Source organism: Bipolaris victoriae (assembly GCF_000527765.1).
Source record: "Bipolaris victoriae FI3 unplaced genomic scaffold scaffold_146, whole genome shotgun sequence".
Taxonomy (NCBI): domain Eukaryota; kingdom Fungi; phylum Ascomycota; class Dothideomycetes; order Pleosporales; family Pleosporaceae; genus Bipolaris; species Bipolaris victoriae.
Genome location: NW_014575246.1, coordinates 44,404 through 61,790, shown reverse-complemented (window position 1 = coordinate 61,790; position 17,387 = coordinate 44,404). Strand labels below are relative to the sequence as shown.

At 44.1% G+C, this 17,387-nt stretch overlaps 7 protein-coding genes across 7 annotated transcripts; 3 read left to right on the top strand and 4 right to left on the bottom strand.

Moving 5' to 3' along the window:
- Nucleotides 1-527: 527 nt before the first annotated feature.
- COCVIDRAFT_113375 (hypothetical protein) lies at nt 528-728 on the bottom strand (the record flags this gene model as incomplete). The annotated part of the gene is made up of 1 exon (XM_014695796.1): nt 528-728. One exon carries the CDS (start codon nt 726-728, stop codon nt 528-530), a length of 201 nt encoding a protein of 66 aa, XP_014551282.1.
- An 841-nt stretch (nt 729-1,569) lies between these two features.
- COCVIDRAFT_113350 (hypothetical protein) lies at nt 1,570-2,202 on the top strand (the record flags this gene model as incomplete). Its single annotated transcript, XM_014695795.1, has 1 exon — nt 1,570-2,202. The coding sequence occupies one exon, from the start codon at nt 1,570-1,572 to the stop codon at nt 2,200-2,202; it is 633 nt and encodes a 210-aa protein (XP_014551281.1).
- Nucleotides 2,203-3,564: 1,362 nt separating this feature from the next.
- Nucleotides 3,565-4,403, bottom strand: COCVIDRAFT_42413 (hypothetical protein; the record flags this gene model as incomplete). The annotated part of the gene is made up of 5 exons (XM_014695794.1): nt 3,565-3,668; nt 3,699-3,941; nt 3,992-4,081; nt 4,148-4,206; nt 4,249-4,403. 5 exons carry the CDS (start codon nt 4,401-4,403, stop codon nt 3,565-3,567), a joined length of 651 nt encoding a protein of 216 aa, XP_014551280.1.
- Nucleotides 4,404-5,566: 1,163 nt separating this feature from the next.
- COCVIDRAFT_113339 (hypothetical protein) lies at nt 5,567-7,537 on the top strand (the record flags this gene model as incomplete). The annotated part of the gene is made up of 2 exons (XM_014695793.1): nt 5,567-6,892; nt 7,004-7,537. 2 exons carry the CDS (start codon nt 5,567-5,569, stop codon nt 7,535-7,537), a joined length of 1,860 nt encoding a protein of 619 aa, XP_014551279.1.
- Nucleotides 7,538-12,926: 5,389 nt separating this feature from the next.
- Nucleotides 12,927-13,676, top strand: COCVIDRAFT_113335 (hypothetical protein; the record flags this gene model as incomplete). The annotated part of the gene is made up of 1 exon (XM_014695792.1): nt 12,927-13,676. The coding sequence occupies one exon, from the start codon at nt 12,927-12,929 to the stop codon at nt 13,674-13,676; it is 750 nt and encodes a 249-aa protein (XP_014551278.1).
- A 344-nt stretch (nt 13,677-14,020) lies between these two features.
- COCVIDRAFT_20455 (hypothetical protein) lies at nt 14,021-14,905 on the bottom strand (the record flags this gene model as incomplete). The annotated part of the gene is made up of 2 exons (XM_014695776.1): nt 14,021-14,631; nt 14,872-14,905. The coding sequence occupies 2 exons, from the start codon at nt 14,903-14,905 to the stop codon at nt 14,021-14,023; spliced, it is 645 nt and encodes a 214-aa protein (XP_014551262.1).
- A 1,113-nt stretch (nt 14,906-16,018) lies between these two features.
- On the bottom strand, nt 16,019-16,519 carry COCVIDRAFT_113373 (hypothetical protein; the record flags this gene model as incomplete). Its single annotated transcript, XM_014695791.1, has 1 exon — nt 16,019-16,519. One exon carries the CDS (start codon nt 16,517-16,519, stop codon nt 16,019-16,021), a length of 501 nt encoding a protein of 166 aa, XP_014551277.1.
- Between the last annotated feature and the right edge of the window lie 868 nt (nt 16,520-17,387).

The following is a 17,387-nucleotide window of genomic DNA, read 5'->3' as shown; positions in this document are numbered from 1 at the left end:
CCTTATATGCTTTGACAACCTTGGGAGCCCTATACAGCCCATACTGGGATGCACTTGGGGTTAAGTTAGCCCTAACGCTAAGCCTATTTGAGCGCGAATCGGGGGGGTCGGAATCTGCGAATCGGGGGGTACAAAATAGCCAGATACGGATAGAAACCCTAACGCTAAGCCTAATATGGCACGAATCGCACCCCGATTCGCGCCTCATATTGGTTAGGCTATTTTAGGCTATAATGTAGTAGTTTTAGTAGAGTCTTAGTAAAAGTAATTAACGAACCCGTGTGATTAACGAACCCGTAAGGTACGTTATAATTTTTAACTATAGATTAAGAAGGTAGTAGTCTACGTTTTAATAGTTTTTCTATATATTTTACTAGCTCTGATTCGTGTAGTAGAGTGAGTAATTGGCGTTTTTGGGCAGCTGCAGCCCTTAACTATATTTCATTTTAGTGCCGGCGCGTTAATATTATAATATTAACACTAAACCTTTTTATAGCTGCGTGATATAAAAGTTAACCTTCTGCGTCTTACGAATTAATTACCGCAATCGCTTTTACAAGAGCTGTCATAGTGGTGGAGTTATCACGTGTTAAAAATGATAGGTGGATATTTTGATGGGGTAGATGGTGTTGCATTGGCTGAACTGTTGCACGCACTGACCACACGCAGTACACGTTACACCGCAATACCGGCAACGACGGCAATTTAAAATCTATTTTTATGCGCATTACCTGCGCATGTTCCGATCCGTGTGTCGTCGATCGCAAGCTTATTCCGTAACCACTGATCATTACCCTGCAAACATTTCCCCGATACACGGGTTACTTCCCTGCAGCTTCCGCGTTCACGGGGTTGTAGGTATTTCCTCCGCCAAGTATAGCGATGTTAGCCTTTGCTAGGGTAACGAAGCTTCGGCAAAGGTTATTGACCACCCCAATAATAAGTAAACGTCACCCCATAAGCAGGGGTATGTATTGATACGGTACTTTCTAATCTTAGTTAGTATAATTTATGTTTTCGTACTCTATACTACGTAGCGCGGTAATTTACTCTCCTCTCTCCTCTCTCCTCTCTCTTTACTTCTCTCTTCTCTTCCTTCCCTTTACTCTCTTCTTTTGACCTACTTTCTCTTTCTTACTATTATTTTAATAAAGAAAGAAAAGAGAGGTAGAAGATAAAAGAAGGAAGTAGAGAGAGTGAAAAAAGAGTAAGAGAAGAGAAATATATTTTCTTTCATTTTACTTTACGAGCATAAGATACGATAGATTTCCTTAGCCCGAAAAAGCAGGGGGGCCCTGCTTATGGGTGACGTTGACTTATTATGGGGTAGTGGTCAATAACCTTTGCGCGAAGCTTCGTGTTCTCGGTCATATGAGCTTACGATGTTGCGGATCATAGCCTAGATGAGCGCCGAGATGGACCACCTTCGTCATTGCAAGGGATCCGGATACGAGACCAAAAGACGTATAAAAAGTGAGACGCAGTACCTCACAACTTGCTAATTTAATCTACAACAATATCCAACTTTCGCTTCCAATTCACTTAACGAGCTATTAAACATACCTCAACATGAAGTACGCCACCGCCACAATCGCCGCCGTCACCATGGCTCTCGCATCCGCAAAGGACTGCAACCTGCCCCCCATCTCTGAAGCCGTCGTCCCCGGCGACGTCTTTAAGCTCGTGGCTCTCCCCAAGGTCGCCAATGAGATCGAATGCGAGCCCTTCCAAGCCAAGAACAACAACCTCCTGATCGGCGATAGTTTCCAGAGCGCAAACTGCACCACACGACTCCCCCGTGACCATGCGTCGTTCGTCCTCAACGGTCAGGGTCTCCTCTTCCTCTACACCGGCGACACGCCCGACAACTTCGAAGCCCAGGAGATATTCGTCGACCGCTCTGGCATGGGCCAAGGTAACATACAATACACCACCGGCCTCCCTGCAAATATTGGCCGCAACCAGGAGTTGGGTCCTTTCAAGATTACCGAGACTAGCGACCTTGTCTTTGATAACGGCAATGGTGCCGTTACGGCTTTCCAGGCTTGTCCCCCAGCTGACGGTGACAAGTTGACAGGCTGGAAGGTCTGGCTTGCGGGCAATGACAAGCCGGCCGGTAGCGAGGGTTGTGTTGAGCTGAATGCTAGAGCTGTCAAGGAGACGAACCCTGAGGCTTGCGAGTACTCCGTTTACAAAGCTTAGAGAAGTGGTTAGTAATAAATATCTATATATACAATAATAACGCAATAGATTCAAATTGCTATTATAATTCATGTCTTGAAAATTTCCTCTAAATATTAGTAAGAAGTTAGAGAGGGGGGTTACTCGACCTAGTCTCGCGGACCCCTAACGGTATTAGAATCCATAATAGTTAGTGGATATTAACTCAGAGCCCGTGCTTTTAGCTCCAAGTTTCAGGTCTAGTCTAGATTGGGAAGTTTCTAGCTATTACCTTAGAGAACATTAAAACATTCTCCAACTAATTAGTATTCTTCTAATTAGAGAAGCTTTAAATATTGTATCAATTTTGAGATATTTTAATTTATATATAATATACTATATTATAGATATAAGTTTTATAACATACTGTTAAAACTACTAATAGAACTAATATTAAAAGAATATAAAGAATAGAGTCTCTTAGACCTAGTAGAAAATAATATAATAAAATTTTATATACCTATCCATAGTTAGTCTTATATTTTATATATATTTTTTATTTTAATAAATAATATTTATAAGAATTTAATTTAGTTCTTATATAGATTATATATGTCTTACGTAGTTCTATATATCTCTAGGTAATCTTATCTTTAAAATAGATCTAGTACTTCTTATCTATACTCTAATAACTATAGTAATTAATTCTTTATAGTAATTAGTTAATTATTAGAAGTAATGGTAAGAAGGATTCTCTTTCTAGGTATAATAAGAGATAGTTGGGAAACTACTTAGAATTCTAACTAGAAAGATAATTATTATAAGGTAAGATTATATAACTTAGTATTTTACTAAAATATAGCCTCTAGAAGACTATTATAAATAGAGAGGATAATATTCTTCTAAACTTTCTCTTAACATAGAAAGCTATAGAAAATTAGACTAGAAGTCATAAGAATATAAAGATAGATTTTATTATTACTCTTGTTTTAGTTAACTTAAATTATACTTTCTTACTAGTTACTTAACTTTATAAGATTAAAACTTATTAGTGTATTTAATATAGATTAGAAATTATTAAACTTATAATTGTTTATCTTATAAGTACGCTACTCTACTATAGAGCTATTTACCTTATCTTACTCGCTCTAACCTAGACTAAGCCTAGAGAAGTATCAGCACCTAACCCCGTGTAACAGTATCAGCTTATTTAATCTACTTCATTATAGGTTGCCTCTTTGATCTGTTAAGCTTACTTATGTATCGCGCCATGATATACATATAATTTAAGTTTATCTCTTTATCTAAACCTAACTCACTATCGTAGTCTACCTTCTTAATAAAATATTTTTATAAATTCTTAACCTCTAGCACTCAGCATATACTTTAATAAACCTACTCCTTCTAAGTTTCTTCTGGGAACCTACGGGCGTAGCGCAGCTTCGTAAGATCATCCACTTCATCAACGCGAATGCGTGAGCTGCGAATCTCCGGACGAGCCAAGATTTCTTCGTACACCTTTCCGAACTAGGTAGAACTAGAAACTCCATGCTCCTTTGCTACTTCATCGACCTCGACACGGAATCCAAGCAAGACCTCGTTTACGCAGACATTCGGCTTCCAGTTGTCACGGCAAGCAGCGATGACCATAGAGAACAAAGCACCTTGCGTCATAGCTGGCACCGGATAGAGTGCTATATCATCCTGCGAGCCAGTACATATGGTCCAAGTGCTCTCTGCCTTTTGCTCGAGAAGATAACCAATGGTGTCGCGGTACGCGCCTGCGAGCTCATTAGCTACAAAATATTAACAGTAGGAGAATTTAGCTTACAGAAGTTGGCCTTGAAGCCGAGCTCGAAATTGTACTCAAGCTGCTCGTCGCTAGTCTCGGGGAGTTGGGTATCAGTGTATTCGCCACCAACTAGATCAGGTTATCAGTAAAGAAATGCAAAGATAGACAATGATGGCAGGCTTCATTGAAACTTACCGCTGGACCAGATATGTTGGAACGCTGGGAGCTTGCCAGCCCGAACTTGGTCGACAACGCTCTTGATGGCTCATTTTGAAGCTACATCAGCAAAGGCGAACGTGATCCCCTTGAAAGTCCGAACGTTCTTGATGAGCTTGTCGGCCGAATTCTGGTTACGGACAATAGCCAGGACGCTGCGTTTAGTGCGTAGGGCAGCGCTGACAGCGGCCGTGCCGATGTTGCCAGTAGATCCAACAACGAGAATGGTCTCCATTGCGGCTTTAAGGGACATTCAGTCTACTTCAAAATGGGTGAACGAAGTGAGGAGTGTAGAAGCTGGTGATTTATAGTTGTTCTCTTCGCCGATCGTAGCATGATTTATGTGTAAAGCGCGAGGTTACAGGCGCCAGCCCGTTTGGGGTCTACGGTGTCTCGCGTTCATAGAGGCCGACTGATTTGAAATCAAGGCTGCCCGTCAGTCGATTTCGAATCACAAAGCGAGAGCCTGCTCCCGTCGACCCATCTTTGTGCAGCGTTATGGCCTCTGGGCGCACCGGTGGACTGGCTCATGTATCGGTGGGAAGGCCTCCTCTCGCGAGACTGCCGATATGCGCAACTTGGTATGTAGCGTCTTTACACCAGGTTATTCGAGATAATAAGGCAGACTTCACACTTGTAAAACTTCCTCTCTTTAGATGTGGAAGTGCTTATGTAGGGTGTAACATGTTTGTAAAAGATGCTATTAAGCAATCTCATAATCTTCTAGCCAATTCAACCCTAACGAGCTACAATCACTGTTCTAGATAATTGTGGGGAGAGGCTTACCTATACAACTTCGTAGCTTAAAGCACATCTTATAGAAGTTCTTCGCCGTTTAGACGCTTTCTAGAAATGGACATTTGTCTATCTAGACTTTAACGAGCAAGACAAAGTAAGAGAAGATATCAATACTATTAAACAGAGCTTGGCAATTTGTGCTTAAGCTTCCGAAGATATATTCGCAGATCGAGTTAATATGTTTGATGAAGTGTCACCTAGAGAAGATGATTACTAAATCGCCTTAGTAAATATACGCGCTTCTTTTATCATGCATTGAGCTTAAGAGGTTAGTACGTAGATAGGTACGTTCATTAGTAGGTGATTGGTGGAATCAATAATTGAGGCGCACCTCCAACCACCAAATCCGGCGAATGATTACGCTCGCGCAAGATATAGTAGTCATCCTAACGTTACACGACGATCCTTCATGCGCGATGTGTTGTCTCCTTTCACAAGCCTCTAGGTTGTAAACGACGTAGGTCCAAAGTAACAACACACGATGTACGCCATATTGTATATAGCTCGCGACAAGTGGATCCAACGTGACTGTTGCATAGCTATCGTTTCATTCTTCCTATATCAATTCAACCTTTTCTTTCCGTTATTATAGCCAAATCCATGTTTAAGACATATCCAACGTTTCTGTATGACGATATTTCTACCTCAAAGACGATCAGGCTGCTTAGAATCGACTTAAGCGACAAAGATACTCTCAATGGGCAGCTCTGTACCATAAAACTTGAAGATGCTCCCCCATACCTTGCTCTTAGCTATTGTTGGGGAAGTCCAAAGAAAGATGATAGCTTGTGGTGCAATGGTTCAAGAATCCAGATCACAACGAGTCTATCTCAGGCTTTGAGAAGGCTAGCAGATTTGCAAGATGGCATACCGGATTACAATCATACCGAACCTTGGTTTTGGATTGATCAAATCTGTATCAACCAGCACAATCCGACTGAACGGTCCCATCAAGTGAGGATGATGGGTGAAATCTATGCGCAAAGTTACAGGACGCTTATCTGGCTCGGACTACCCAATGAATCATGTGATCAAGCGTGGGACCTTCTTGACCTTATCTTCTGTGTCTTTCGAAGAGAATGTCCTAATGCGCTCTTTCTTTCTGATATAAAGCTCCAACTTTATGCTCCAACGCATCATGCTACATTTGGCCTTCCGGAGCCAGAGGACTTGGCTTGGGCTCATCTTCGTCATCTATTGGACGCGCCTTGGTTTAGAAGAACTTGGGTTATACAGGAGACGGTCTTATCCCCAAAAGATCCATTAATTCTTAGGAATTCTGGCGTTTATCCTTGGGAGAAGCTATCATGGGCTGCTTCGTGGCTTCGACGAACGGGATTCTGTCGTACCGATATCGTTTCCCAAAGATTCTTGAACATCGATCTCCTCGCCAACCTTCGACGGTCTGTCGAGTCCTGGAAGCTACCTGCGCTACTGCAAGCAGTAGGTCCGAAGTTCGATGCCACCGATCCGCGGGACAAGGTGTACGGCCTTTTGGGTCTGGCTGCCGAGACTAAAAGCTTACATGCATTCCCACCCGCTTTAATTCCAGACTACCGGCGAGATGTCACAGAGGTCTACCGCGAAGTGGCAAGATACTTAATTGAGCGATACCGATGTCTTGCAATGTTCACGTGCACGATTCCAGGATCGGAAAACAACATCATTCTCGACCTTGTTTGGTGGCGTCCTAGCAGACCTATATTCTCATCTTGGGTACCAAGATGGGATGTACTCATCGAGAAAAACCAGACAAGGAGTTTGGTGTGGCTATCTTATCGAAACGGAGGCCGTGCGACAGAAATGGGATTTCCAACACATTACGCTTCCGTTGGGGGTTTACCTACAGCTATAGAGCGCTGTGCTGATCACCGATGTTTACGACTTAAAGGTTTTCGGGTTGACACTATTGCTTCCACGTCCTGTGTTGGCGATTCTAGAACATTGTCCAACATAGGTAATCCTGGACCGGAACTTGTCCCTGTGTACAAGAACAGTTTTAGTCCTGCTTTGCACAGAGTACTCAAATCCTTCAAGATATCGTCAAACTCAGCTAGAGAAAAATTTCAGAAACAAGCTCTTAACATAGCTCTCGATTCACAGGGTGGGTCACTAGACCCCGCGTCGGCCGATGCTTTCATTGCAGCAATATCAGCCAATGCTTGGCATCTAGCAGGATCTAACCCTCAACAACTCAGACGCAACGGGTACGCCTTCTTACTATCCCATCTCCATAACACGAGCGGACTTTTCGGAATTCGTAAACATATATTGCACGAGGCTGCTGGCGGTGATGCGGATGCTTTTGTTGCACTAGCGAAGAACTTCGCTATAAATCGACGATTCTTTGTAACGAAGCAAGGAAGGTTGGGATTAGGTCCGAAGTGGACAAAAAAAGGTGATGTTGTTAGTGTTCTGTTTGGTAGTGGTTTACCATACATTCTTCGCCCTAAAGGAAACACCCAGTTTATGCTTCTAGGCGAATCATACACGCATAGTTTAATGAACGGCGAGTCTATCGAGGCTTGGAGGTCTGGACGGCTTAAGGATCAATATCTAGATCTTCTATAGAAATACAGCAATCTACTGGACTACTATATGTATCAATAATGCCGACGTATGAATAGGTGGATTTTAGTATTTACTCTTATTGTAGTAGTGTATTCTGGCTTTACACTCTTTTCTATCAAAGCTGTTAGTGCTCGTATATGCTTATAGAAATCTATTAACATACGCTTATTGTATTCTAAGAGGTACTCTGCATAGAAATAGCGCTGTTTATATTTTAGTAGCATATGGAGTAGATTAGATACTATTAGGGCGAGAAGATTGTGTTCAGCTCTATCTTAGTTTGCGGTCTAATCGTCTGATTAAGAGCTCTGTCTAGAAGACTGTGAGGCATCTCGCGGATAAGCATATCATATATAAAAAAGCAGATTTAAGACGAATCCTAAAGAGATATCCTTAATCTTAGACAAGATTAACATACTCTATATGGGTAACTAGGACTGCTCCAGCGCGAGAGGTGCCTAATGGATCCCTGAGTGTTACCCTCTATTTCAGACTACCGTGATAAAAACGGAGATACAAATGGCGTTATTTTCGGTAAAACGTCGTTTTGGCGCCACCAGCTGGAGCTCCGTTTTGTTAGCGTAGCGCCAGCAAAAAAATCTATATCTAGTGCTTACCTGGTCTACTGTGTACAATTTCGCTAATAGTCTGTTGCTTCATGAAGTGGTTAGTGTAAGTCAGCGGGCGGACTCAGACGGTGATTCGGGGTTACTGGTATCATTGTTACATGGCGAGACACTGAGCTAGAGATGCTAAATTAAGTTTATTTGTCAGTGGATGTCTGAATATCTAAACCAGCCTATCTCTCACTGATATGAACTACAGCTCAGAACAAGGAAAATTTACAAGGCAATTGTAAGTGCTCTCTGCAAAAGCAACGAAATAATACGCTAAGTTTCTATTGAGCATTTCAAGTCTAACAATTAGTAAACAGAAAAAGAAAGATTTATCACGATGTATCTGAAAGGTTTCGCTCTCTTTTTTGGCGCCTGCACCGCTTCTGTGGTGGACTACAGGCCCATTGTGCAGCCACGCAACATGACTGCAAATCCGTCTTTGCCTAAACTAAACAGCACTATGGAAGATGCACACATCAACATATTGGCGAATTTTCCGGCTGATCAAATCATTTATTCTACCGGCCTTGACATGTACTTTGCAAACAACGCAGGAAAAAAACCACACCATCTACGTTCAGGATACGAAGAAATTCATCAGCATGGCATCTGTATCACCTCTTTCCAAGCGAGGAGACGGCCCATTTTGCCATAGTTACCAACATGTCTGGGTTCCTCAAAGTGGACATTGGTATACCAACTGGCGGCCAGCTGAGTCCAATCCTCGTTGCCTTTATACAGGGGACTCAGAGTCTGGAGGTTCTTTAACGATAGACGTTTCCTTCATCTTCTCAATCTCAGAGTCAATCTCTTTGGAGTGGAACGTTATCAAAGACGTACTAGGGGCTACTGTTGGCCTGACTATCACGGAGAGTTGGTCCAAAGCTACTCATGTGCAATTTTCAGTATTAAAGAACAGCGTAGTCCAGGTTTGGTTTGAGCCGTTAGTTGCCTGGGGTTGGTTCTGGGGTGAGAACTGCCAATCTTGTGGGCAATTTGGAACTTCATGTTCATCGGGGTATGTAATTGGTGGCCAGACGACGCCTGTGGACAAGTATTACAACTCGGGCTGTACAACTGGATATGATAAGGTGCAATTTTAGTACTAGCATTAGAATGTTGTAATATGCTCACAGAATCACGAATCAAACCTCGTTCCACATGAACTTTATTCAATTGTGATTGTGAATATCACACCAACACTATCATTGATGATCTCAGACAGTCTCTGAGAGTAATCTTCTGTCGGGATCTATGTTAGATTAGCTTCGCTGCTCTTTAGTGAGTGTCGCTTGGCATGTACATTCGTGCTACAAATAACACACCACTATACTACTTAACCCTATCCCCAGTAATCGATCGTGTCTTCTTCTATAATGGTTTCAAGTATGTTCGTCTATCTGATTTAACTATATAATAGTATACTATAGTCGTTAATGTATTAAAATTACAGAATTGATTCGATGGGTTTCGCTTACCAGTGCGTATACTAAATGATGAAGTCGCCGATACGTGGGCCTAGCTGTAAGCCGCATCGCACTCCGGCATGTTCAAATAGCAGTATGGGCATTCGCAGTTGGTCACGACAGCACTTCGAGAGCCGCATTCCGTCTGTCAATTCATCTTCCTTGACTCGTTGCAAATGTGTTCTCAAGCCTTGAGCGACCGAACAGACAACACAACGCCACAGAAGTTAGCTGAATAAACAATGGTCATGTTAGCACACTCTCCTTTTACACAATTATAGAAAGACATATTGACCGGCCTATTGCCGCAAGACCCGTGTCCCATCGGATACACAACTCGCAGCCAGTCTTACGGCACCTATCAGCCAAGCAATAACACCTGTTATAGCACGAAGCGTGCGATAATCATTTTACGCGAACAGGATACGTTAGTTGCGTGTAGTCCTCGACTCTGTCTATTTCTGAGAACAGTGTTTGCTGCTAGCTGATACCTACAGTACTAGCCATAGTATGGCTTTGCTTTCCGTTAGGCTTGCTCACTCCGATCTCAGTTCTGGTGAGTTCAACAACGTGAATCGACCCCATCAATCGACCCCAGCGACCTCCCAAATCCTCTACCACGAGCTTCGATGCCAGAACAAGCTGGACATTTGTCCAACGGCGGAAAAGACAGCAGCGGCTGCTCAACCGGCGGACCAGACGATGCAAGAACACTGTGCTTTGGGAGACACTCCCGCGAATATATAGGACTAGGTGGTGTAGCAGCACCGTAAATCCTGGGCCCCATCCGTCCGCATGCCCCATGGGAGGCTTTTAGATAGGACGTTAAATTTGAACATACATACATACATACCACGAGCTTCAGATACAGCTACCCCGGGCTATCCCGAAAATGATGAACCTGTCTGGACGGCTTCGAATCCTTGATCGCGAGCAATTCACGTTGAGCTTCGGTGTTCATACGGCCCAGACTCATGCCGCTTTAATAACGTCAGCCCTTCCAATCCACTCTTTCTCATTGCTAAGGCGTCGAAGAACTTAACTTGTATATCACGCATAGATACTGCAGGAAAAGCTACTTTAGGCTGTTGAATTACACGCTGCCGATCATCAAAGACGCGAAGTGTTCAGTTTTGAAAGGCTTGGTGCTCGATGGATATCGGTTTGGCGGACCTTTGACTGTAGAGTCTCAAGAGGATGTAAAATTGAAGGGGATGAAGATAGGAATGTACGATGAATGTGTCACACCCACGGATTACATCATCGTAAAAGGTCTAAGACGAGATACTGCACCAGACAACTCATATCAGTCTGGCGGCTTGATTAAATCTATAGATTAAGAAAAGCATAAAGGGCTCAGTACAAATGAGTCACGTAATCCCAAGCGCGTTTTGGTACAAGGAATCGCTGAAAGCGGCCTACTGAGGAGCCTAAAACCCTACATATCATGAGTTTAGGCTTTGTGGACGCGGTGAACAACAACATACTAACGCGACTGAGATAAATCGAACGGATGGCAGAGGGTGGACTAGCGAGCTTAATCGCACACCACGGCGGATCAATTCCAAAATTGGAATACCACTGTGATGAAGCCATGTGTTCCCAGTCCCTTCACCCTTAAACCTCTCCACTCCTCCAGCTAGCTGCTGCCCCAAATGTCAGCATAACTGCATCAACATATCTCAGGGCGGATCTTTGCCAATCGACGATCTGGAAAGATTGGCCAACATGCCTCACCTGCAAATCGCTGATCTGTTTTTCCGGATGCGAAGCAATTGCCAAGCCAAAGAAGAGGTTTTAGGTACTGTAACCAATTACATGTTGCCTCTAGGGTAGTATAGCTTGAAGAGTTGCAACGGTACTACAAAATACTAACTATTTAGCATCAACCGCACCGTTGCTGAAGATGTCTTCGATTTACTTCAAGACCATAAGTAGAACAGAGAGATGCAAAAGGTTACGCTGTTGACGGGAGACTGGACTTCAGGGTAGAATGAAAGCTCTATTATGTCGTGCAAAAGGTCAGAGTGGCTTACACTGTCGAAGATAGTAAAGCCACCTGTAAATTTGAGTGTGTTCTCTACTATAAAAGTCTTTGAAGTAAAAATGATTGCAAGCTGAACTATAGCTGATGGTGCCAGTCAGGCATGAATCTTACTAATGACTAGCTATGGAACACGTCTAAAAGAAGAGTAAGGGACGGGGAAAGCCGCTTTATAGAGGGCTGTGTAAGTGATGGATTGAGCGGAGAAAAGACACCAAGATGAAAGAGGGCAGGATCGTTTATTGGTCATGGATGGCATGAAGATATAAGCAGTGTTTCAACACCGGGCTGGGCCCTGCTTAAAGCACACAGATTACGACCTGGCTTTCTGCATAGTCCCCTTTTTAACATGATCGGCATGTACGAAAAGCGGAATGACACATCAAAAACAAAATTAGTGTTTTGGACCCACACGATGCGGCACGCCTAGCATCGATCCGGACGATATATCTGCAACGTGTACTCAACTCCAGGCATCTACGAATCACAGTACCAGGCATCAGAACCGTTTCATACTCGATCACAAGAGGTCGCTTTTACAGTCTAATGCTGGCAAATTTTCAAGGCTATATCAGTTGCTGAGGGCGCTTGTCAGAGACTTCACACCATCTGAACTTCGTTGAATATCTGATGGCTTCGACTCGAATATTCTCCGGCATTAAAATGGCATATCATATGCTCACACTTGCTACGATTTCACATGGCACCAATGACATGAACGGTCCCGTATGGACACCCGGATCCCCGTGCCCAACATCGATCACCGCACAGATCGGCACTTCAGGTGGTGACTGGTGCGCGGACGAACCCGATGGGCCTTATTGTCGCTTTCCAAACACCACAATTATTCACACTGCTTTACTACATTGCCCCGCCGTGGAAGAACTAGACATCTACTTCGAAGTAGGAGGATGCACAGGCCCGGAAGTCGATCGCTGGAACCTACCTGTCGAACTTTTGGGGGAAGGGCAGAAGTACCCGCCACTCAAGCGATTGATATTGGACGGGTACTCCTTCGGGGGTATGTGGGAGAGAAAAGAAGAAGAAGAAGAAGAACAGGGTACGGATCTAAAGCTTTATGAAGACGAATGGGATGACTACGAAGCACGTTGGTCCCCAAATGCGTATATCGACGAAAAAACGCATGGGTCGAAGAGAAACAAGCACGCGATGGGGAAAGTAAGACGAATCTCGACATGTGGATCGAAGCTATGGATTGGAGTCAGCTGAAGGAATTAAGTATCAACACGAGGCGAAGCGAGATGGCGGAGGTCGCCTCCAAGCTACCACAGCAGCTTATATCACTAGAAAGCTTACACTTGAACTCTCCCGCATTCATACAGGGTTTGAAAGAGCACACTGTCAAGGATCTCAAGTGGGTTGGTCAGACAAAGAAAGGGCAACTCGAACATATCCTTCAACTCCAGGGAAAGAGTTTGCAGAGTGTGGAGTACAGATGCGGCGAGGCTGTGTGCTCAGACTGGCCACAGCACGTGAATCTATCCGCGATTGGAGAGCTTGCACCGCAGCTGCAGCACATCAGCCTCAACATGCCGCGCGTCAACGGTACATGGCCTTTGAAAGAACTCGAAAGCTTGGCCAGTATACCATCACTCACATCTATGGAATTGTATTTCCGATTACAGTCTGATTGCGAACTATACGGGCAGTATCTCGGTCGCTGTCACAGATGTGGCAAGGCGTATCGAGAATGGAAGCACGAGAATTGGGAGACGGGACATTGCCTGGGCGAGCAGAGATACGCATCGCCCCTGTTGAATTCTACCACTGCGCAGGAAATGTTTACATACCTACGGCTTAACAAAGTTGGTGCTGAGCTTAGAGAGATAACATTCAAGGCTGGTGATTGGGCGGGACCGTACGATGGGCCATTACGTTTAGATATGTTTCTCGACGGCAAGTGGGTGAAAGTGACCTGCAAAGCAGATTCTGGGGGGGATTTGTGCGATTACGAAGACCAGTACACCCAGGGAACGGAAGACCTATGGTAAAGGTTCCAATAAATCCATAATATTTGCGCTAGCTTCATTCAATTTAGAGGTTTGAAAGATATTTAGACCATTCGAATATATCTTTTAGAGAAAATCCTAAGAATAAGTATACCCTATTATAGTTACTATATAAGCGTAGTTCAATGTTTAAGCTACTCATAATAGAGTAACAATGAAAAGATGATATTTTGATAGAGTTTTTAACTATCAGTCACGTCATTTTCCACACTCTAAATCATTCTATGCGAGTCTTTACAATACAAGGTCTGAACAATTTAGTACTATAGCGATAGACGCTTGTTCAAGGTTACGAGTTCTAACAACGAAATATATGGATTAAAGTTCTACGACAGAGTGAAACAATCTCTAATATCTCCTCCATGAACACCAGGTGGTGTAATACCCCAAGGCTCAACCTCTGACTCCGACTCCTCTCTGTATTCCACCAAAGTCGAAACGAACGGGATCGGGACCTTCGCTAGCCTATTTAGCCAATCATCTTTGGATAATAGAGGTGCAGAATAGACAAGATCTATGCCGTTAGGTCTGAGAAGATGATCTTGAACGTTATCCATGCGGTCCCATAGATATCCGCCACTCTCCGTCTCTCCATAATTATCAGGGCAGAAATCTATCTGGACAATCTTGAGTGCACCCTTGCAAGCAATAGCATGCTTCCCAAGTTGTTCCATCCACTCTTCTTCTTTCTCTCCAAAGTCATTCCAAGACTTGCTATGCTGATCATAAATGCTAAAAGACCACCCGAAGAGCTTCAGTTCTGGTCCCAGTAACTTCGCAGTCTCCACGGTCAATGGTTTCAGTTCACTTGGAAAGCCCATCTGCCATCGAGATAATGTCAAGGATTCTAGATTAGGAAAGATTGTTGCATCAAAGATATGCTTGTCTTCACCATCATTGCGAGAGAGGTAGCCGATGTCAATACTTAAGGGACTCGCTGTGGGATAAAAGCCACGCTTGGAAGGTGGGATAGTTCATCATCGACGAGTTGTTGTAGAAGCTATCGAGCCTGAAGTGTTTAAGCTGGGTGAGCCATTCGATGAGCGCAGCGGTAGGTTGCGGTGGTTCCTCGTAGTCTGATACGATGAGTAACGTGAAGGATGCGCTACGAAACGACTAGGTGATAGATTGTAATCTTTATACACCTGGTATTGTTACTCTAGAAGTTTTTACGTACATTCGGGTCTAGTATAAGAGGCAATTCTCTCCATTCAGATAATCCATTCAGATCCAAGATTTGAAGCTTCGGGATCGGGGCATTTACAATAGGCTGAAGATGAAGCCCCGGAGCCACTCTACCCAGGTTTTAATGCTGTAAACTTTCCAACTTTTGCATCATCTTTTGGATCAGCTCCCATGTCTTCTGGTTTAATCTCTGGAATCCGCCATGACACTCGAAACATCTCACTCTGGTTAGCCATTTTACAAGGTCCTTGGCAATCGTCCAGTCCGTTGGCCGGTATTGATAGTCTGCAATGCCAAGGGAAAAACGCCTACAATGACGGCGAAAGGACGGGTTCTGCCGTAACACAAGATGCACCCGAATAGTACTTTTTTGGGGGGGGGGGGGGCACTGTCGACGGTGTGCCATCAAATGATGTAGTGTGGAAAAGCATTGGCTGGGCGATGCGGCGAGTTCGCCAATATACACGTGATAGTGCTTTCGCGCATTTGGTATTTGGCCGGAAGTTGCAGTCAGAGCATCCATGCGAACGGTCAACTTGAAAAACGGCAAGCTCAACGATAGAGATCAGAAGCTCTTGAGAGAGTCTAGGTATAACCATAAGACCAGTCGCAAAGGGACTGCGGGTAGAGGGGTTCTCGGAAGAACGCTTTGGGACTGTATCTGGAAGTCTAAGATCGATGATAGCAAAGTCTCGCTTTGGAGATAGCCCAAGGTGCGTCTATCGAGTAGTTCGATTCTGTTTCTTCATCTCTCCTGAATAAACCACTCGTGATTCGCGGCTGATAACAAATGATTAACTAGAAAAACGTAGTGAACAGACCTCTCAGTGCAAAATGGCGGGGTCTGTGGGGCATGAGGCGATAGCGCCCCAAAATGAGATGAAAACCCTCAGTCAGTTTAGCGAGAAAGTAACCTCGGCAGTGCCTATATTCCTGCGCTGACTCGGCGGATTTTCAGGCAAGAGGGTAGTTATTTGATAACATATAATAGTGCTATCATGATGTGGAAAGATATGGAGCAGAGCGAGGTGCCCCCCTCCGGGGATATACATCATCATGTGATACATGGTACTGAAGCAACGACCAACCATACTTTGTAGTAATGTTGGCACTCTGTTCAATGAACACGAATGAGACATCTACACTTCTCCAAGCGACTTCTCATAGAAAACGCTGTGTGTTGCATCAGTGTAGCTCCCGAACTTCCCTCGAGGGATAAACCCGCACTTCTCGTAGAACCGTCTGGCTCCTACCAGGAAGTCTCCAGTCTCTAATACCAACACAGACCATCCCCTTCCCCTCGCTTGCGCTTCGAGCTCCCCAAGTATCCGTTGCGCGATTGATGTGCCGTTTTCTATGACCCCTCGATGTGCTGGATCGACAAACATCCTTTTGATTTCAGCAGCACTGCCGTACCCTAGCCGAAGAAGATCTTGCAATGGTCGAAGGCCACCGCATCCCACTGGGACACCAGACAGATACGCGACAAGGAATATTGGCACGTTAGACGCGGTTGGAGGAGTGCCTGGATCATCGCCGCCGAGAGAGAGTATTTCGGCACGCTGTTTAGAGCGGAGATGGATACTGTCAGGATGGTCCCAAGATTGTAAAAGTATGGTAAGGTTATTAGCTTGGGACATGCTGCTTATATTGGAAAGGCGTAACGTCGTAGTAAGTCGATCTGAAGTCGATGTGTTGCTCAATACCTAGCAGCGATTTGAATAACGAGACCTATATTTCCTACCTGGTGAGTCATCGTCAAACTTATATAAGCTCTACTATCTAGTAGAGTAATGTGGGGACTGCACCGGAAAAAGGAACACTGTGCCGGAAAAGTAAACCTTAAGATTGTTTTGGGATTGTGGACGTAGTCATGCAGACAGTTGTCATTGAAATAGTCTCGCTGTTTATCTTTCCCTGTTCAGTCAAATACTTCGTATCGCTGTGCAGGCCGCAAGGTATGTAGAAACAAAAGTCAGGCCTTTCGGCGGCAATCAGATCACCTCTGACTCTCTGTTAATGAGCGCAGCGCTAGGATTTCTGTAAGTCTCTAGACTCATCACAGTACCGCGAGGCTTGCATTGACACGCGTGTGCTCTTCTTTTCTGTCATGTTCGCAACTGTTTTCCCTAGTTAGCTGTAAGTGGCTGAAGAGTTTGCAACAGTCCCTTGTGAAACTCTACGTACTACTACGTTGGCACAGGCCACGTCTACGAACATCAATCCTCCAGCATCTGCTATTACATACCGTGCACCATTCATCTTGCAACACAATAGCATGTGTCTTATTCCATTCCTATAGTCATTTGCATCAGATATAGATTATGCACGAGTTTCTTGCATAGTTTTAGCTGTTATCTCGCGCTCCTAGGATAGTTCGTAACCCTAATGCAATGCCCCACTGAGTTCAGTTCTTAAATCCCCGTTATCTCAGGATTCAATACCCAAGTTTAAACTCAACAAATAACGAAATGTTAAGTACACAAAGATAGGCGTTTACTGAGATGT